This window comes from Cladophialophora carrionii (genome assembly GCF_000365165.1).
Source record: "Cladophialophora carrionii CBS 160.54 unplaced genomic scaffold supercont1.8, whole genome shotgun sequence".
In the NCBI taxonomy this organism is placed as follows: domain Eukaryota; kingdom Fungi; phylum Ascomycota; class Eurotiomycetes; order Chaetothyriales; family Herpotrichiellaceae; genus Cladophialophora; species Cladophialophora carrionii.
The window spans coordinates 1,072,737-1,092,702 of record NW_008481833.1 but is presented as its reverse complement, the minus strand read 5'-3'; the positions used below and the strand labels follow the sequence as shown (position 1 = coordinate 1,092,702).

Genomic DNA, 19,966 nt, shown 5'->3' with positions numbered 1-19,966 from the left:
ACGTCTTCCGTCCTCGCTGGTTACCGGAGGGGATACCACTCCGCGTGCAGGCGTTTGAGGCATGCGGTGCGGTTTTGACTTTGACGATTCAGCTATTCGTTGTTGGTGTCGCTTGCGTCTCGGTCAAAATTCTGGTGTATAACAATCTGGTCAAGCTGCTTGTCGTCATTCTTGGTCGCGGGAGTTCATGAATGCTTGGAACGTTCGTGGAGTTCAGGTACAGCGGGATGACCTTGCTGGATGATGATGAGGCGGCCCGAACAAAGATGTTACGTACTTCCGCACGCCGCCCAACTTTGCTAGCCGCTCAGTCTGGTCGTGCCACTCGGTCTACTCTCGCCTCCTAGACATATGAAGGCATGTGTCTTTGGGCCTGGCGGAGGTGCAACGAGGAATATCCCCGGATCGGACGGTCGGAGAATAATGTACTTCTGGCAAAGGAGCGGGACATGCGACATCTTCTGGTGTCCACCGTCGTGTTCGTCGACGTTGGTTGAGCCGTATTTTGAACGATCTCAGGCTCACAGGAAACGACTTTACCTGCCAGAACGGCGGCACAGGAATCACAATGAGGCTGCTGAAGTAGCATAGCTTCCTGGTTGGCACACCGTGTGTACAGAGTACACTAGCTACGTATCGACAAACGCCAGCGTATTGCTTCAGGCAACAATGCTGTACTGTCCTTCGCTGAGTCTCTTCTCCTTTGGGCAGTTTCGGAACTCGGTCTGTTGGCAACGGAATTGCGCGAGGCCTCGCCTGGATGAGCATATCACATCATGAATCATTGCTCACTCGTGTCTACTACCAAAAAGAGCGTCATATTGTCGTCACCGACCAGCATGGGTGTTCAGACACTGCCTTCGACACCGACATTTGGACTTTTGTCGGACTGGTGAGGGCCTGCCCTCGGAGTGCCAGCGGATGAGGAGCCAAGGCGCTTGGCCGACAGGACAGACTGGCGTCTCTCGGGGACTTCCCCCTGTTCCCTAAGCAAGGCAAGGGTCTTCTCCGCTTCCCAATTCCAGATACTGTCTGACGCGAAGAGCAGATTGATTTCTTCGAGCGTGCGCTGAGAGGTTTCCGGGTAGAGCGCCCAGATCATGGGAATGGTGATAGCGTTGCAAGCAGCGAAGATGTACAATGTCTTTTCGCCGAGCTGCTGGAACATGATGGGGCACAGCAGCGTCAGCCAGCCGTTGCCGATGGACCAGCCTATGACACCCCATGCGTTGCCCTTTGCGCGAATCTCCAGGGGAAAGATTTCGGCCGGATATAACCAAGGAACCGTTAACCAAGTGGCACCGAAAATAAAGGTGAAGATGTAGACCATGGCCACGGCGGCATTCCCGTAGCTGCTGGCCCTGCTGAGGTCGCCGTCGACACGGGCATTCTGACCGAGTCTGGAGAACCCGCCAGCAAGGGCCATGGCGATGCCTTGCCCGATGGAACCCCAGTAGCAGGTCCATCGACGACCTATCCTGTCCAGCGTGAAGACACAGATCAAAGTCGAAAACATGTAGAAGATGTTGTTGAGTCCGGCAATCCATTGGCGTTTCTCGGGACTCATCCCCGCAATGCCAAAAATGGTGGGCGCGTAGATGGTGACGCCCGCAATACCGATCCATTCTTGCATGATCTGGAACCAGACGACGAGCTGGACTCGCCTGCCAATATGCAGCTTACCGGAGCGGGCGCCGAAGAGCATATGGAGGTACGATTGCTTGCGGAAGTTGTTGCGCTCATACTGGGTGGATTGAATAATGTCCTGAAGTTCCGCTTCAGCTAGCTCCTTCTCCTCAGCAAGTGAATCACCCCGAAGTCTGCCAAGGATGTAACGAGCCTCGTCCTCCCTGCCCATCTTCACTAGCCAACGGGGGGATTCTGGGAAGAACAGAACCGCCGCTGCCAGGCCAATAAGCATGGGGATCTGAAAGGCCACCGGGAAGCGCCAGATGAAGGAAGATTCGCCGTTGCCGTAGAACGAGCATCCATACTCGAGCCAGTACGCGATGACAACACCAACGATGTTCAGGGTAAACTCGATAGCGACGAATTGTCCGCGGGATTTGTGCTCTGCCGTCTCCGTAGCCCAAACAGGAACAATAGCGTTGAGAATACCAGTGCCCCAGCCGTTGACCAGACGAGCACAGATCATCCAGGAGTGATTCATGGCCGAGCACTGCAGCGAAGCACCAACGATTCCGATAATTGCGCCGATAAAGATTGACTTGACACGGCCGAATCGGTCGCCAATGGTGCCTCCGATCAAGGCCCCTACAAGTGTTCCCAAGTAGTAGACCGCGACAATCCCTCCCTGAAGCAAAGTGTTGGTTACGACTGGGCCGCCATCTGCTCCGCGGTGACCGAAGCCCATCCGGGTATAGTAGTCGAAACTAGTATTTACTCCTCCCATCATACCCTGATCGTAGCCGAAGAATAGAATTGACAGCCCGGCGACACTGTTGATGCTAGGAGAGATGTCAGCACCCCGCTCATTCAGAGGAAGATGAACAGTGCACATACGCAATCAGAAGGCTTCGCTTCTGGAGCCGGTGGGCAACGTTCCACCTGCTGAGCTTTTCCATGATGGGCCACAAATGTTTGCAAACCTGGAGGCGTGTTGCAGGTTTTGGTAGAGACCGCGACACACCCGTAGGGAGAAAGGACCACATCTTATATGGTCTCTGAAGCAGAGACGTTCACTGCTTTCCACTGGGATATTTCCATTTTCGCCTCATCCTCACACCGGGGAGGGAAACAGCAGTTTCAGTATCCCTTCCTCATGATCATTGGCCGCGGCGGTTGCGGGCATATTCCGTGATCGACAAGCAGCATCGTGTCGTGGCGTTTTGGACTCCACTATGACCAGACGGCGGCGCAGGTTCCCTGTCTTCGGGGTCGGCATGCCTTAATTGGACAATCCGTTGTGGTTCGAAGTGCGGAGACTGCACGCAGATTGGAGCACTGCTACCTCGTACTCCGCCTGTCCATTTGACAAGCCTAAGACAGTGTCCGATAATGAAGGGATTTTCGGGCTTTTGCCAGCTAAGAAATGGCGATGCCAAAGCCGGAGAGCCTGCCAACACGCTGTCGGCTTGTGAAGGGTGTCACTTCAACGGCGGAGTGCAGGACTACCGCAGTCAATCGCACTTGTCATTTTGTAAATATCTGTGTGCGACAGGCGGATGAAGCCTCGCAGCGTTTTGCCAAGAGCTACAGCATGTGACCTCGCACGTGACACGTCCTAACATAGAAGCACTTGAGCCACTCCTGCGGCGCAGCGATGACGCCATTTGTCTATATATCAAGCATGTTGGCGCGGTCAACGTGCTTGGCGGGACATTTCTGGCTCCTTTGCGGTGGCTATCAGCAGCTATAATATTGGAGCATCTCGTAAGCTTGGACATGCTCTCACGTGGCCCTCAAAGAAACTACTCGGTGTATTCTATACCGGGCCGGTCTGGGCGCCACCCGCCGTACTACAATACACTGCAGTTAAAGATGTTTTGCGAGTGTGCCTTGTACAACCGCTATTTCGAAGAGGAACCGGTATTTGAACCCACCCGAAACCGCAGCGAGAAGATGGAGATCAAGTCACGCATAAGAAGTTGCGCAATGTAGATCGATGTAAATCTGTTACACCTGCTCCGAACGTGCAGAGAAATGCCAGCATCATAAGGTGCCGTTCTCCGTACACAAAAAGCCGTCTGTAAGAATGACGAAGCTTTCGGGAGACGCTGTAGTTCCGATTGGCTGTTTGCCCACTACGCCTAGTTGGGTACTTTGAGCCTAGGACGGTGCTGTGCAGCCCATGCTGTGTGCACAGTACTCGTACGCAGTACATGTTAGAACGTTGTGCGAGTAGCAGAAACTCGTCTGTTACTGGGTGGCTAGGGTCATTCTAATTAGAGCGGCGACACCTTTTCGTACAAGCATCCACAGAAATTTTTCGCTATCTGCTACAGTAAGATCGGATGTCAGGATTCCTGGCGGCCGCATGGGATGCTCTGTCGGGCACAATCCCTCCCGCCACGGCGCATCTGCGGCAATTCGACTGCATGAGCTCTGATAATACTGCAGGGACGAGTGAGTTGTCTGGGGGCCCGTGGTGGCTCGACACATGTTGCAGTTTTTATTGGTTGTGGTCGCCGGTCCGTCGACTGGAAGCCGCATTTCTACAGTTTCCTCAGTCTTCTCCTCACTCAACAAAGTAGTATAGTTTGACATCGTGGCAATCTGGTAGGTGGCAAGCTCGGGTCGATGAGTACGGAAGTTGCTTCGTATACGAGACCTAGCGGCTTAAAGGCGTACCTCGTACTACCAGTATACTTCTAGGGCAACTTTACCGAGGCTATGACGACCATCCCAGCACCAACGGCGTTGCAGCTTGTTGGTTGGTCCGAAGCACTCAAGATGTCCATGTAATTGACCTGAATACTTCCTGCCCGGAACAATATCTGTGTCACACCTGCAGCAGGGGTCATCAGTAACATGTCTCGCCCCAGCAAAACTGCGAGGAGAGGCCCCAGTGTCTTGGTCAGTCGCTCCCATGTGAATCACGATGCTGCCACTGGACACCACTAACATTGAGCTCGGCCAGGTCTCTGACTCTCGAGAAGCCAGGCCGTTCCCGCCGCCTCGAAGACAACCGTCCCGATTCATCACTGTCGATAGCGTCTTGCAGCATGTCTCCGATGTTCCGTCGGCTCAGATGCGCGTGCCTCAGCGACCTCGACCATTCAGAACGAACTCAGGCAGACCTGTCGACCCGAGACTCACCGGCCGATTCGTTGGTCCTGTTGGCCCCCGAATGCCAGCTCGCTCCACGAAGACATCTGAGAAGCTCGTCTTGCTTCCCGAGGCTGTCGAGGAGGACGACGAGAAAGGCGAGTTCGGCCCTGGCGCCGACACCGACAAAGGTCCTCCCCGGGACGACGAAGACTACCGCAAACCGGGGGGGGAGCGATTCAAGAGCTACGCTGAGAGGTTGCCCAAGTCAAGACGGACGGAAAAGGAGCTCCCTAGGGTCACGGCCTACTGCACGGCACAAGCATACAAACTGCAATCCACGGCAACTTTCGTCCGCCAACGCCATGGCGCCCGAGCGAAACTCTACGACGACTGCTTATACTGCGCATATCACCTACCCTTAATACCAGGCAACGATGGATACCGCCTTCGAAGCAGCCCGCCGGTTCAGAGCGCGAAAGGTGGGACGGTCTTGGATGAGGCCATTGCGCGTAGTGAGCAAAGAGACTATCGAGAGCCGTATTATGCCGAAGAGGAGGAGCAGCATTCCGTGAGAGGAAATTACACGCCAGATGAGCAGCCTGTCGACCTGGATCGCAGTAATGCTGACGAGCTGGAACCACCCCGGCTCAACGGCCAGCGCAGAGACAGCAACCATTCACAAAGGTCAAACAGTCCAGGTGGAGGCCAGTCGTTTGACGCCTACCGGTTCGCCGAGATGTTCGTCTTCAGCTATGGAGTGGTGGTGTTCTGGAATTTCAGCGAGAGGCAGGAAAAGGATGTGCTGGCTGACTTTGCCTTCGCGACCATTGTCGACCCGAACACCAACATCGTATCTCCGTTGACTCTCACAACAAACGCCTTGGAGGAGGAAGATTTCGAGACGGAGGAGTTCCATTTCGAATACAACAACGAGATCTCGCGGCCTCGGGTCTACAACGACATGATCACGTTGCGCACTGGCGATCACATGATCAAGCTGGCCATCAGCCACGCCATCGCGCAGAGCACCAAACTGGGCTTCTTTGAAGAAGCAATGGCGGCTCAGATGGAAGCTGCCAAAGACGTCCCCGGCAAGCTCGCCAAAACGGGCGAGCTCGGCATGAAACGAGAAGAGGTCATCAAACTGCTCGGCGGCTTGTTCAAGAGTCGAGTGGATGTGAATTTGTGTAAGTCAGCTCTGGCTCTTTGCTCGGCTATATGTGGCTGACCGATGCTTACCTGCAGCCTCGAATGTGCTGGATGTCCCGAACCTGATTTGGGATAGCGAGCCGACCCTGCATCCACTGTACAACGCAGTCCGGGAGTATCTCGAGATTAAGCCTCGGATCCAAGTGCTAAATGAACGGTGTCGGGTGTTCCTCGATCTGGCCGAAGTGCTGTCAGACTACATTTCCGACAACAAGATGTCCCAGATCAACTGGATTATCATAGTGCTTATTGTCATCTCCATCCTCGTGACCTGCAGTGAGGTCTTCCTACGCTTTGGAATGCTGAGTACGCGAGGAGGTGGAGCCAAGGATGGACAGGCCGTGCACGTAACGTTGTCAAGCAACGTGTTCTAAGCCATGAAGAACTGGTCAGCGGTGCCCACGTGGACGGATGCACTGGGTATCTTGTTTATCATCTAGACGAACTGGACTAGTAGCGAGGAGTTGGAAGGACGGCGTCATGCCATTCCACGTGCATTAACACACGTCGCTTTCTTTTGCTTGTGCAGTTCGAGAGTGCATTATTGGCAATCGTCAGCCCAGTTGTGCTCGGCAACGCCAGGGCGACTTCTGGAAGTTCGCGCGCAGATTGCAGGTGGCAGCAGGGCGCAGGTGGAGGGGCGTCACGCACGCGACGTAGAGATTGTGGCAAAGGGCAATAGGAATGTCGTGTGCTTGTGAGTGGTCTACTCGAGATATCTCGTCTATCTCTTGTCGCCCGTTGGTGCCCTCATTACCCACTGTCACGGGCCTCAAACTGCTTGCAGCTGCCCAGAACGCGGAGGCGACCGAAGCGTGGGAAATGGATAACCGGCGCTGACAGGGAAGAGATCGAGGACGCCGTGTCCGATTCGCCCGTGGGAGGAGAAGGCAGGTCAGCACGGGGAGTCGAGGTTGCATTCGCCCGGTGACCGCGAAGGGGAAGCAGTGGGAGCAGGCCATTTGAGCCTTGTGGGATCAATATGCACTTTGCCCTTATCACTTGGCAGGGCGCACGGAGGGTCGATTGCTGGGCCGAATGGTCGAACTGCCAGCTTCAGCAAGTCAGATCCGTGACTTATCACCACCGTTCGGTTCGGGGGGGTTGAAGCGAGAGATAGACACGCTGCTGGCGAGGGCATGATGCATCGCCTGGAGCGTCCACGAGCCAGACCTCCGGGCATGCCCCCAATCCAGAGCCAAGGCTTCTAGCGCTGCAACCCTTGAGCCCTCAGTGGCGTTTGGGCGACGCCTATCCGCCGCGATCCCGCCAGTCACAGGCCTGGAAGTCTGGGTGCCGCGGTTGGCGGGGCAGATCATCCACTGCCATCGCGATCCACTTTGAATTCACGTTCGCACAATCGACAGTTGAAGCGCTGTGAAGCCCTGGTCAAGCTCGTCGGAGCTGCCATCCCTTTACGGCATGTCGACGATAACCGTCCAGCGCTGCTGCTCACTGGCCGCCGCTGCAAAATACATAACCTCTCCACCATGTCTCCCTGGTTGATCACTTTCGTCGCATTTGTGCCCGTCCTTCTGTTGGCACTCTCCTTCCTGCGGTCCACCGTCTTGTCCAAGTACCTCGACGACAAGTACGAGCGCAGACAGCCTCCAGGATGAGTTCCAATCCAGACTCGATTGACCCCAAAGACACCCGGGGGGTCCAAGACGACGGTGTCCACGCCGCCCACCCGATCGATGCTCCTGCGCAGGGCGGTGAGCGACGACGAACCCACCACGACCTCCCCGACCACGGGCACAACCTCTCGCTGCAGAAGAGCGTCGACGAGAACCCCGACCTGACGCTGCGCTACTCCCATGAGCATCAGCACCAGCACCTCCACCACGGTCGTACCTCACTGTCCGGCAAGCGCGATGAGGTCCTCTATGCTGAGGGCACTACCGCCGACAACCACATGGCCTTTGTCAACAACAACCCTCAAGATTACCTGAAGCATCAGCTTCGCAAGCCCTCGGAGCAGATCAACGAGAAGGATTTCAGCAACTCAGACGACGCCGAGAAGGGAACCGTCGACCCGACGCGGGTCATGACGAACGGCTCGGACGATGGCCAGAAACATCGCATCTCGCGGTCTTACGCGAAATACAAGATCTTCGTGCACATTTTCATCTGGCTGTTCTTCACCGGGTAAGTGCGATAGGGTCCGTTGGCGTCGAAACCCTTACTCATTGACTCGTGACAGGTGGTGGATTGCCGGCCTCGTTCTGCACCGCACAGACAACCTGGGCTGGCTGAAACCCTTCCTCCTGTGGCTGGCCATCACCCTCCGTCTGATCTTCTTCTGGGTTCCTATCACCACCGTCACCCGTCCGATGCATTGGGCCTGGAACAACACTGGCGTGCGCGTCTACCAGGCCATTCCAGAGAAACTCCGCATCTGGCTCGCTGCACTGGTTGCGCTGGCCACCATTCTCGTCGGCTCTTTCGTGTCGGCGGAATCCGCAGACAACACGCGCGGCAACCGTGCGATTTCCCTGCTCGGTCTCGCGGTCATGATCGCCGTGCTGTGGATCACGTCGCGCGACAGGAGGAAGATACGCTGGCACACAGTCATCGGCGGCATGTTGACCCAGTTCGTCATCGCCGTTTTTGTCCTCCGCACCAAAGCCGGCTACGACATCTTCAACTTCATCTCCTTCCTCGCGCGCGCTCTCCTGGGATTCGCCGACCAAGGCACCTCCTTCTTGACCGCAGACAGCGTGATCGATCTGCACTGGTTTTTGACCGGTGTCGTGCCCCCGATCATCTTCTTCGTCGCTCTCGTGCAGGTGCTGTATTACTTGGGCATTCTGCAATGGTTCATCGGCAAATTCGCCGTCTTCTTCTTCTGGAGCTTGCGCGTGTCTGGTGCCGAGGCCGTCGTTGCTGCTGCGTCGCCGTTCATCGGACAGGGTGAATCGGCCATGTTGATTCGACCTTTCGTGCCTCACTTGACGCTCGCCGAAATCCATCAGGTCATGTGTTCTGGTTTCGCCACTATTGCGGGTTCCGTGTTGGTTGCTTATATCGGCCTCGGGCTGAACCCCCAGGCGTTGGTATCGAGCTGTATCATGTCCATTCCGGCTTCCTTGGCGGTGTCCAAGATGCGATATCCCGAAACAGAGGAGACGATCACGTCCGGACGCGTGGTTATTCCTGACGACGACGAGCACCGCGCGACGAATGCACTTCACGCGTTTGCCAATGGCGCTTGGTTAGGTATCAAGATTGCGGGCATGATTGTGGCTACACTTCTCTGCATTATCGCACTCATCGGTCTAATCAACGGCCTGCTCGGCTGGTGGGGAAGGTGAGTTCATGACTATCTGTTGTTCAAAATTGGGGCCCGCACTAACACTGCGAACCAGATACATCAACATCACCCAAGACGGTGAAGCATATCTCACCCTGCAGCTTATCCTCGGCTACATCTGCTATCCGGTCGCTTTCCTCCTCGGCGTCCCGCGTGGCGATCTCCTCCAGGTCGGTCAACTCATCGGCATCAAGGTCGTCGCGAACGAGTTCGTCGCGTATAACAGTCTCACCAGCGAGGCGCAATACATCAACATGAGCCCGCGCTCAAGGCTGATTGCGACCTATGCTCTTTGCGGTATGCTTTCCCTTCCAGCTCGATCCCATCCATCCGCATCACACAATGACTAATTCAATGCTCGATAGGGTTCGGCAACTTCGGATCCCTGGGTACGCAGATCGGCGTGTTGTCACAGATCGCTCCTTCTCGCGCCGGCGACGTCTCCCGCGTCGCGCTTTCGGCTTTGTTCTCGGGTGTCTTGTCGACGTTGACGAGCGCCAGTATCGCGGGCATGCTTGTCACGGACCAGGTCACGCTGAGCCAGGAGACCGGTTCGTAGAGGTTCGTAGAGGTTGTGGAAATATAATGAGAGAGCAAGGGCACGTCGAGGTAGAACAGAACCAAAACAAAACAGAAAAGCACCGCAGCTGAGGCTAGCGTAGCAGTGGCCTATACTATTTAAGACCCCTGTACTCCAAGCTACTGACCAGTGCTCTCTCACGTTGACTCGGAGGTCGTGTGCGTACACGGTACATACGTGTGTGAGTGTGCGTGTGTGCGAGTGCGAGTGTGTGGAACTGCAAACCCGAGATTCATATAATAAAAAAGTCCTCCGTACTCTATGAACACTAATAATCTAGGTGGTTACGATACCTACTTAGGTACCTGGTACCTTATGAGATTAACTATACCTCCTCGTTAGGTGCTCGCCTTCACTTCACTTCACTTCACTTCCAAGTTGTATTTATCTATAGCTATCGATGGATGTATGGATATAGCCCTGTGTCGTCCCGATGCCAATGTCGGCGGAATACAACAACAAAAAGAATAATACTATCAGTCCGAATCGGATCATTCGTCGTTGGCACCAGTGGTACCTACCTACGTAGTGCATTGATGGGTCGAATTTTATGATTTATTCAATATGAGGTGGAACCTAAGTACAGTATCTGTCTTTGGCGCATGTTCCGTCACAGAGACTGGTCCGCGGATGGCTTGATACGCACCACTACCGGTCTATACCTGTGCGGATTACGGAGTATACCTCTGGAATTATATAGGAATTATACCTCTAGGAATTACAGAGTATACCCCTGGGAACTATATAGTGCGTGCGATGCAACGACGCAACGACGCAACGTAGCGGAGCTATTACCACCATTTATAGGAGTCGCAGGAGACGCGAGGGACGGCCTCGGTTTTTGATGCGTGCAGTCTCCCGTTGTTCCACAATGGCAGAATCGAGCTCGTCTCGACATGACATCTCATCTCATCTCGTCTTATCCCGTCTCATCTCATCCCGCTCTCGAAATCTCCTCGCCCTGCCCGGCCGTCCTACCGTTCGCTACCTCCGCAACGCCACTGGATCCCGTATTTGTCATGCCCACGACGCCCCTCTCCTTCGCGATCGCCGCGATCTTCCTTTTCTCCCTCTCGGTCTCGATCGTGCCCATCTCGCCGAGTCCGTACCAGATCACAGTGCCCACGCCGAGCAGTCCTGCAAGGATACTGAATGTCATGGCCACGATTCCCTTTGTCTCGAACCCATCCGGTAGTGGGTCAGGGGAGACGTTGGCACCGGTAAGATCGTAGAAATTCTCCGTGTTGCCGGCTGCATTGCCGAGGGTCGGCATGGGTGGGTCCATGGCGGCGCAGGCGGCGTAGTGGTCGGCCGGAATGCGGCTAGGGAGAGTCTCTTGGAGGACGAGCGGTTGCTGTGTCTAAAGTCAGCATCGGTGAAATAAAAGACGTGAAGGACACATGACGAAGCACGGGGGCGTCTAGGGCAATGACAACAACATACCTCCACGAAAGTCATAACAAGTCCTGAATCAACGTGCCACTCGATATGGCAGTGGAACAACCACACTCCCGGGTTATCACTTTTGAATCTCATCACAATATGTCCGTTCGGCCTGACCAAGAGCGTATCTCTCCGCATGGGTTTCCGAGGAAGTACCACCGACCCGTTAATCACAGCATTGGCATCGTAATCACCAGAGTCGTCATCCCCGCGTATAATAGCTTGGAACTCGTGGCCGTGAAGATGGAAAGGGTGCTTGCCAGGGTCATGATTGTTCACCACGATCTCGATGGTTTGCTGGTGGCCTAGGATGTAGGCGTTTGTATTAACACCGTAAACGAGCGGGTCCACAGCGAGGTCTCCCGTCGTCAGCGCCGTGTACAAGGAGGGTACCTTGGGGCGGACGTAAGTGACGCCGCTGAAGAAGGCGTAGTTCTGCACGTCGAGTCAGCCAATATCCTGCTCAAAAGTGTCACCTGTGCATGAGATACTCACAGCACCGTCACCGAGGTTATCCATGAGCACATCAAGCTGAACGACCAAGTCAGGATCCTCCAAGAGCTCCTTGCCATCAGTAGGCACGAGTGTCATGTCATCAAAAGGATCAAATTCATCAATGAACTGAGGCGTAGGCATGGCCTTTTCAGCATCGTAGACCAAAAAGCTCGTGACGTTTGGGTTTAGCCCATCGGGGATGACATCGAACAGATCCTGGTCCATCGATCCTACAATGGCGAAATTCTCTGTTGTGTCATTCCTCGCTGTGAGTAAGATGCCGTACCGCTGTGCAGCGGTGACGTAAATCTGGCTGGCTTCGGTGGGCTCATGGTAGACGCCGTCGACTTCAATGATGCGGAAAGTGTGGCCCTCAATCCAAAAGTACTGTGCTGCAAATGCGGCCATGTTGATGATGCGGATAAAGTACGTCCTTCCCGGTTGCATAGGGATCTGAAGGTTCTGTGTGTCGTTCATGAGTGCCGCTTGTGGTACTAAGCAAGCAGTCAGCGTCGCCACAAATTCGTATCAAAGGCTATCTTTGTCTCACCTGGTTCAGCGCCAGTAGGATTGGTCACACTCATGAACTGCTTGACCAGCGTCCGCATCTGCTCATGGTACCAGTCCGAAAGGGTCAACACGAGCTCCTGTTCGAAGAGGTCGGCATATGGATTCTCCGGGTCATGGATGATAAGTGGCCCTCTCATGCCGTCTGGATACTGGCCATCGACGTGAGAATGGTACCAGTAAGTGCCCGGTTGGGTGATCTGGTCGGGAGTCAGCCACTGAAGGGATGCACACAGGGTTGCCTGCTGTCATACGTTGAAGTCATATGTGAAAGTAGCTCCCGGAGGCACAGGGCACTGAGTACCGCTGCCCACACCGTCCATATGGTTCGTGCCATTCATGAACAGTCCATGAAAATGGATCGAGGTAGACTGGTTCCCCAAGTCATTCTTCAAGTTGACGATGACTCGGTCGCCCACATCGGCCTCGATGCGAGGCAGGGGCCATTGGCCATTGATTCCGATGGTAGCTCTTTCAAACTGCCCATCTGGGTTTGCAGTCACCCAGCCAGCTGTAAAGTTGTACACGCGCGTTGCTGCAGAAGAAAAGGAGAAGAAGGAAGCTGCACATATGACTAGGAAGTAGGACAGTGAGAGAGCCATTGCTCCGCTCTTCCCCTTAGGAAATGTGGCAGACACAGACGAAACTTGGTCGCTGGATGAGAGGAGGGATATCGATTATCAAGATCAGATAAGATCATTCAACCCCAAGGTCGTTCAATGCCACCTACCTGGAAAAAGCAAGGCGCTGGAGAAATTCCTCGCGATCCATCGTTGCGATGCAGCGGCCGCCTCCGATACTCCTCCGATGTGTAAAAAAAGCTGAAGGATCAGGTGCGCGATGTGATAAGATGATCAGACAACTTGCCCGATCAGGAGGATCACTCAAGCGAGCCAAGACCATCAGTCGGGAACCACGTTGCGCGGGAAATGGGCTAGACATGCGGGTCGTGCATTTGGGTGTGACAAGATGCATGCAGTTCGTAAGGGATTACCAGACTTTGACAGCCTGGAAGGTAGGGGCCACGCGCGGCGGGAATTCAACGACAGAGCATACACTCCTTGAGACACCCGGATAGGCCCACATGCTGCGGGGGTCTGGTAGGCGTGAAGAGGAAGCGAGAGCACTGCCAAGGTGATGCTTGGCGACCGCCAACCTTGCTTGGCAGAAGCGTGATTATTGCCTGATCGTGGTGCGACACTGCTTTCAAGCTCTCAGACAACGGCATCGAATCGGATTTGGGTGGGAGCGACGCCAAGTATGTTGGTTGCGGTGGTCTGAGCGGATCAGATAAATGTCGACATCGGAGCATCTGATCTTATCAAGATCTAGAACCAATAGGCGAAGGGGAGAGCCTCGTATGGTCGGTGCTTTTTACTTATCTGATCAAAACTGGTCAGCAGCCGGTGAGCAGGGGCGGAGCTCGTCCACCATTTCCGTGACACACCCCTAGCTACTCCGCAAAGAATTTTCACCTGCTTTTTGCTTGACATTAGCTAGGCCTCGAGCATGTGAACATCTAGCCCGGTTCAAGCTTTCGAACAAGCGAACACCAAGCATTCGCTGTCCCGGTGTCTGTGTTTGGTATGTCGGTACCAAAGTAGGCAACCCGTAGTCGCTCGAGCACATCTCGGTTGATGCATGCCATGGAGTGCAGATCGACTCAACTAAGCCCATGTGCAAGCAAAGCTGCAAAAATCCTCCAGCTGGGGCGGGCCGAGAAGAGGAATTTTGCCGTACCGGGCATCAGCCGACTTGGGGGGACTAGCAGTCGGCCAATCAAGACGTGCGTTCCGCGCTACGGAACTGCATGGACGGGCGGGCTTCTCCAATGCCTGCTGCAAACGGAGGCTGCAGGGAGAAGTCATACTTGAGCAGTCATGTTGTGGAACCTCGTGTTGGCTGATGTTGCTGAAGAGCGACATCGGCGAAGTTTGACTTTCTGCGTGGAAAGACCGCAAGAGAATCCTAGCGTCAACTGATCGGTGTTAGTCGACTGTTGCTCTTGCTGCTATTTCCGCTGCGCTGAATGCTCCATGCCAAGACCGCAACCTCCCAGCACTCTGCTGTTTCCCTCCCGAGAGGATATCTTATCTGATCAATCTCCTCCGTCTCCCCTCGTGCCCCTTCTCCTGCAGCATTCTTTCACCCGACTACCTTAGGCAGAGGCTTTGCCTGCTTGGAGCGCGGAAATAGTTGACGAAGAAAGCCTCATTCTTAGGCACTTACCTGGCGAGAACCCAGATATCCTTCAAGATGCCCGACGTATTCGCCGTTCCCGTCTTCTTCATCGTGTTCAGAGAGACATTGGAGACCACGATCGTTGTGTCGGTTCTGCTCTCGTTTCTCAAACAGCAACTTGGACCGGACAAAGACCGGAGTGTTTACAAGAAGCTGCGCAACCAGGTACCTTCCTATTGTACTCTGTCAACAAGCTCCATCGCTTACCTTGTGCTTTCCTGCAGGTCTGGTACGGCGTCCTCGTCGGCTTCGTGATATGTCTGATTATAGGTTGCGGCATGATCGGGGCCTTCTATGGTATTGGCACCGATAGCTGGGGTTCGGCCGAGGACATCTGGGAGGGTGTGTTCGCCCTAGTCGCATCAATCATCATTGCTCTTATGGGCGCTGCTCTCCTGCGCATTTCCAAGATGCAGGCGAAGTGGAAGGTCAAGCTCGCCAAGGCACTGGAGGCCAAGGACAACAAACATGCCAGATTCGGGAACCGCTTCAAGGCATGGGCTGAGAAATATGCCATGTTTCTTCTCCCGTTCATCACCGTGCTGCGTGAAGGCATCGAAGCGATCGTCTTCGTTGGTGGTGTGAGCCTTGGTGTCCAGGCAAGCTCCATCCCGTTACCAACTGTCTGCGGTCTGCTCGCGGGCTGCGCCGTCGGCTTCCTCATCTACAAGGGTGGCAATCAAGCTCCTCTGCAATTGTTCCTCATCGCCAGCACGAGCTTTCTCTATCTCGTGGCGGCCGGTCTGTTCTCACGCAGTATCTGGTACTTCGAGACCGATGCTTGGAACAAGGCGACTGGTGGCGACGCATCAGAGAACGGCTCTGGGCCTGGCTCGTACGACATCCGCAAGAGTGTGTGGCACGTCAACTGTTGCAACCCGGAGCTGAACGGCGGAGGTGGTTGGGGTATTTTCAACGCCCTCCTTGGGTGGCAGAACAGCGCGACCTATGGCAGTGTTATTGGATACAATGTTTTCTGGATTGTGACCATCACCGGATTCGTCGTGATGAGATTCCAGGAGAAGAAAGGACACCTGCCCTTTATGAAGAAGAATGCCGGTGACGGAGCCATGATTGACAGGAAGACGAGTGACGACGAGTCAAGCAGCGTTGGTCACGCGGAAGAGAAGGGCTTGGCCGGCAAGAGCAAGGAGGTCGATAGCCATGCATGAGGCGTCCGTGTCCAGTAGACAGCGCGTTCCTACCATGGCAAGCAACACAGGAAGCAGCACGTCTTGGATATTGGAATAGAGGCCAGAAGGTTGTGACGGGTCGAGTTGCTGGTCATCGTGTCGTCGTGGGAGCTCGCTGATAGTTTGTCCGGTAATATCTCTGCCGCTGCAGGAGGAAGATCATCGCAATCTGCCGATGTTTGGGAGCAGTGATAGTTAACAGAAGCGAGAGACAGGGAGAGAGAATGAGACATGAAAAGAGTGTGGCCACGATTGTTGCTGCCCTCAGCGAGCTGTGCTGCTCATTTCACCTTCATTTCACCTTCTGCGACGCGTCACACAATTGGCTGCGTAACATGGACCCTCTGATTGGCCCAGTCACATGACTTGTGGTCACGTGATCGTGCCTTCCCACGGCACCGTCACAAAGTATAACAAAACTGGGCAATTATGGGACACACGAAACACCAACGAGCTGCAACACGCGGTGACCCCGTACGTTACATGAGCGTCCCAGTGTCGAACTTGGGTTGTCATATGGAAACTGATGCTGATAATTTGTGCTCCGATATCCCGCATCACCGTGAACCACAATACCCTGACTATGCCTCTCCTTTCGTTAGGCCATCTTCGACTTCCTCGTCCTGCACAAGCGATTCCCTTCTCTCCCATGCAGAATAGCAGTACAATGACCATCCTTCTCTCAGCTATAGTGTTGTAGCACAGATATGTTAAAGGCAGGAATGAAGATCGCTTTTCCGTATTCCAGTCCATCCTTTGTCTCCTCCTCCTTCATACTACTTACTGCGGCTGCAAACCCACCCACCCAACCGTTGCAGCCACGAGGATACGATCGTGTCATTGTCTGTCGGCAACCGAGATCTGATGCTCAGCGACACTGGAAATTCGTGCTCCACGACCGGAGAAACCGAGGATGTCTGCTGATAATAGTACCGAACGGGCAATGTTGACCGGAGAAAACTAAGGTTAGTAACACAGGGGTATAAAACAATCCGGTTACGTTGGAAACGCAGACGCAGGGTGTTGTCACAAAGAGCAACAAAAGCAAGGGGGTCTACGAGAGTTCCTGGGGAAATTAGGGCGAGTGTGGTCAGTAGTCTGGGTGCAAGCTTGTCGGCTCGATCGTCGCGCTCAGTCGTTAGGGCGAGTCAAATCCACGGCTTGGAGCTGTGGCCAGAACCAACCGACGGTGAGAGGACGGTAGCAACGTGGCAGCAATAGGTATTTACGAAGACCGTCGCCGTTTGGGGTCCGGGGTGTCCAGATCCAGGAACAGAAGCTCGTCAGCATCTTCAGCTTTTCGCTTGGCCTGCTTGGGTGTTATGGGGGGACTGAGGTTGTCCAGCGTGGGAATGCTGGCTGTTGATGCGGACTGCGGCTTTTCTTGACCATGGAGATCATCAAAGTTCGTAGACGAAACGACATCCTGTGGTGGATCTTGCGCAGCGAGGTCTTGTAAGGTCGTATTCTGGTCTCCGGCTGGGATATCTGCGGTGACATCTGGTTCGCGGACTCCAACATCGTCTTGTGGAGCGGGAAAGAGCTCCTCGTCATCGTAAGGCCCGTACCCAGAGTCCGGCTCAACAATGCCATCTTCTGGTGGGAAGACATCGTCTCCCTGTACGGGACCATGGCCGCTACCGGAGATCTCTGCGCCAGAATTACCGGCACCGTCAGCCTGGAGAGATGCCTCGTCCGGGTCGCCATCAACAGTGTGTGAACTGTTCGTCTCGTCATCACGATCCTCATACGAGCGATCAGTTTCCCCAGGTCCTTGCTCTGGCTCATCACCAGCACTTTCGGGAATTGGAACCTCGTCATACCCATCTTCTTGCTCGCCATTTCGAGGATAATCATCCCCATGAAGACCGACCTGTTCGGATGTGTCGGTACCTGCAAGGGTTTCCGAGTTGTCCGCATCTGGAGGGGGTGCATCCACTGTGGTAGCTGTGATCTGAGCAGCAGCGTCATTCTGGGCTTGGTCTTCCAAATCAAAGAGGTCTGGTTTATCACTGTTTTCAGCGATATCCTTAGACAGAAGATTGTCTGTCTGGTCGCCGGTGGCGAGTGCTTCTGCACCGGTCGAGGGATGACTGCTGTCCATTGCCTGCTTTTGATCCGCTACTGCTGTCTCTTCGTCTTCCAACTCCGGACTATGCGAGTGATCTGCAGCGATCTCGGCATACGTCTTGCCTTCGCCACTCGCAGCTGCGAGGTAGGCGTATTGGGATGCTAAACTAACTCTGCTGCTCAGGTGGCAATATAGAGGCTGGGCCTCCTGGCCTTCGTCGTTGTGGCAAAGGCGAAGATAAACATCGATAATCTGAGCTAGGGTGATTTGAGCAGCATATTTCGAATCTTCGCAAATGTGGAGACCGAGCCCAGGCACGTCCAGCACAAGCTCATCGTGATGATCCAAAGTCCCGACCAAAATCTCACGACATGCCGCAAGCAATTTGTCCAACGGCTCGAAGGCTAGCGATGAGTCAGACAGGAAATACACGCTCGACGCGTCTCCAAGCATAGGCGGAAAGAGCGACATTTCTTCTTCGAGGTAGTAAAGAGTTATAGGATGCATAGTCTTGGGAACCTCGGTGTCTGCATTGCTCTTGGCCGATACCTCATGTTGCTGCTGTCCCGGTTCTCCGGCATCAGCTGATACTAGGGACTCGTCGGGTTCGGCTCTTGCCTGGGGCTCGTGTAGCTCCTCAAGGCTACCTTGAGGTTCGTTTTGCTCTTCCGCGGGCTCAACTTGGTTAGGGTCTTCTGGGCTCCGTGGGAGAGCATCGTGTTGCTGATGAGCTTGCTCCTCGCGGGTTTCTCCTAGATACTCTTCGGAAACGTTTAGTGATTGGTCCTGGTCAAGGTTGTTGGCGAGTTGATCCCCGGTAACGGTACTGCCGCTGACTGGAAGGCTCTCTGACTCATTAGTAGGGAAGTCTTGCCGTTCGTTGGGTTCGGTTTGGTGGTCAAGGTCTTCTAAGACGACCTCAGCGGCAGCCTCCAGATAGCCTTGCGAGGTTTGATTGCTGTCGTACTCAACTATCGCATCATTCTGTGGAGGTCCTGATGTAATGTCATCTTCATCTTCGTACAAGATATCCTCATCTTCATCACGTTGCACCTCTTCAATTGAGCCATCCATGTTGTAGTCGGGATCCTGCTGTTCAGGTGGGCCTTGTCTTGTGTCATCAAACATATCATCGTCGGCGAGAGCCTCATCGAACTCGTCTTGCATGACATCGGAGACCGCGTCGGCAGCTACCGCCGCGTCATCGATCATCTCGTCCTGCACGGAGCCAATCACCGAAGATTCACGAACGGAGTCAAGCTCGATGTCGATATCGTCAACGTGCCGAAATGGCGACGAGGCCACGTCCATCTTGTCGTCGAGGTGTGACGCGTCCATGTCTGGAATTGCGAAGGAAGGGATTGCCGTCATCTCAGGCCTAAATGGTAGCGTGGAAAGGACCTTGCGCCTTGACGTAGTTTGTCGCCCGTGTCTTGCCTATAGACCAGCGATGCGGCTGCGATTGCGGTGTCTGGGAAGGGAGTGGCGGTGATTTCAAATGCAAAAGGGCGTGAACAACTCGGAAATGGTGGATTCAGGAAGCTAAGGGCTGTGGCTCCGAGCGTGTAGAGCGAGTAGCAAAGATAGCCTGCACTTTTGCTGATGCCGGTGCATGCTCTTTTGAATCATCTCATGGTTTGCCGTGTAAGCGGAAGGTGAACGTGAACCTGAAGGCAGCAGCGGCAGCGGCAGCAGTTGCAGTCGCAGTCCATGTGAAAGAATGCGTGACTCGCTGGACTCTTGCCAAGCTTTTTTTCGGCCCAAGGTGGTTAGCGCGTCTTGGCACCGTTTGTGTTTCGTTTGCGAAGTCTCACCTGCTTCTCGCAGCTTCTTTCTCTCAGGCACTGCTAATGTCTAATGACAGGTAGTGCCGAAACACATGTCCAGACATACTGAGTTCTACTTCATATCTCTCTTTGTCACTGCGCAAAAGGGTCGCGCGTATGCGTTGCCCGTGCACCCCTGGACCACCATTCGCCTATCGTTCTGATTTGGAAACTCGTGCAGGAAGTCAGACGTTGGGCTAGGCTTAGATGCTTTGTTAGGTCTAGGACATTGCCACCTCGGCGAACTATATCTGGCGACTTGTATGACGAGCACGGGTCCGCCATCTGTACAGTAAA

At 54.4% G+C, this 19,966-nt stretch overlaps 6 protein-coding genes across 6 annotated transcripts; 3 read left to right on the top strand and 3 right to left on the bottom strand.

Annotated features, from left to right (window-relative positions):
* Nucleotides 1-847: 847 nt before the first annotated feature.
* Nucleotides 848-2,585, bottom strand: G647_09050 (uncharacterized protein; the record flags this gene model as incomplete). Its single annotated transcript, XM_008733355.1, has 2 exons — nucleotides 848-2,468; nucleotides 2,524-2,585. The coding sequence occupies 2 exons, from the start codon at nucleotides 2,583-2,585 to the stop codon at nucleotides 848-850; spliced, it is 1,683 nt and encodes a 560-aa protein (XP_008731577.1).
* Nucleotides 2,586-4,561: 1,976 nt separating this feature from the next.
* G647_09049 (uncharacterized protein) lies at nucleotides 4,562-6,314 on the top strand (the record flags this gene model as incomplete). The annotated part of the gene is made up of 2 exons (XM_008733354.1): nucleotides 4,562-5,918; nucleotides 5,977-6,314. The coding sequence occupies 2 exons, from the start codon at nucleotides 4,562-4,564 to the stop codon at nucleotides 6,312-6,314; spliced, it is 1,695 nt and encodes a 564-aa protein (XP_008731576.1).
* A 1,241-nt stretch (nucleotides 6,315-7,555) lies between these two features.
* G647_09048 (uncharacterized protein) lies at nucleotides 7,556-9,812 on the top strand (the record flags this gene model as incomplete). Its single annotated transcript, XM_008733353.1, has 4 exons — nucleotides 7,556-8,088; nucleotides 8,144-9,250; nucleotides 9,309-9,550; nucleotides 9,619-9,812. 4 exons carry the CDS (start codon nucleotides 7,556-7,558, stop codon nucleotides 9,810-9,812), a joined length of 2,076 nt encoding a protein of 691 aa, XP_008731575.1.
* Nucleotides 9,813-10,767: 955 nt separating this feature from the next.
* G647_09047 (uncharacterized protein) lies at nucleotides 10,768-12,940 on the bottom strand (the record flags this gene model as incomplete). The annotated part of the gene is made up of 5 exons (XM_008733352.1): nucleotides 10,768-11,187; nucleotides 11,277-11,711; nucleotides 11,772-12,265; nucleotides 12,322-12,538; nucleotides 12,593-12,940. The coding sequence occupies 5 exons, from the start codon at nucleotides 12,938-12,940 to the stop codon at nucleotides 10,768-10,770; spliced, it is 1,914 nt and encodes a 637-aa protein (XP_008731574.1).
* Nucleotides 12,941-14,594: 1,654 nt separating this feature from the next.
* On the top strand, nucleotides 14,595-15,751 carry G647_09046 (uncharacterized protein; the record flags this gene model as incomplete). Its single annotated transcript, XM_008733351.1, has 2 exons — nucleotides 14,595-14,744; nucleotides 14,804-15,751. 2 exons carry the CDS (start codon nucleotides 14,595-14,597, stop codon nucleotides 15,749-15,751), a joined length of 1,098 nt encoding a protein of 365 aa, XP_008731573.1.
* A 1,246-nt stretch (nucleotides 15,752-16,997) lies between these two features.
* G647_09045 (uncharacterized protein) lies at nucleotides 16,998-19,181 on the bottom strand (the record flags this gene model as incomplete). The annotated part of the gene is made up of 1 exon (XM_008733350.1): nucleotides 16,998-19,181. One exon carries the CDS (start codon nucleotides 19,179-19,181, stop codon nucleotides 16,998-17,000), a length of 2,184 nt encoding a protein of 727 aa, XP_008731572.1.
* Between the last annotated feature and the right edge of the window lie 785 nt (nucleotides 19,182-19,966).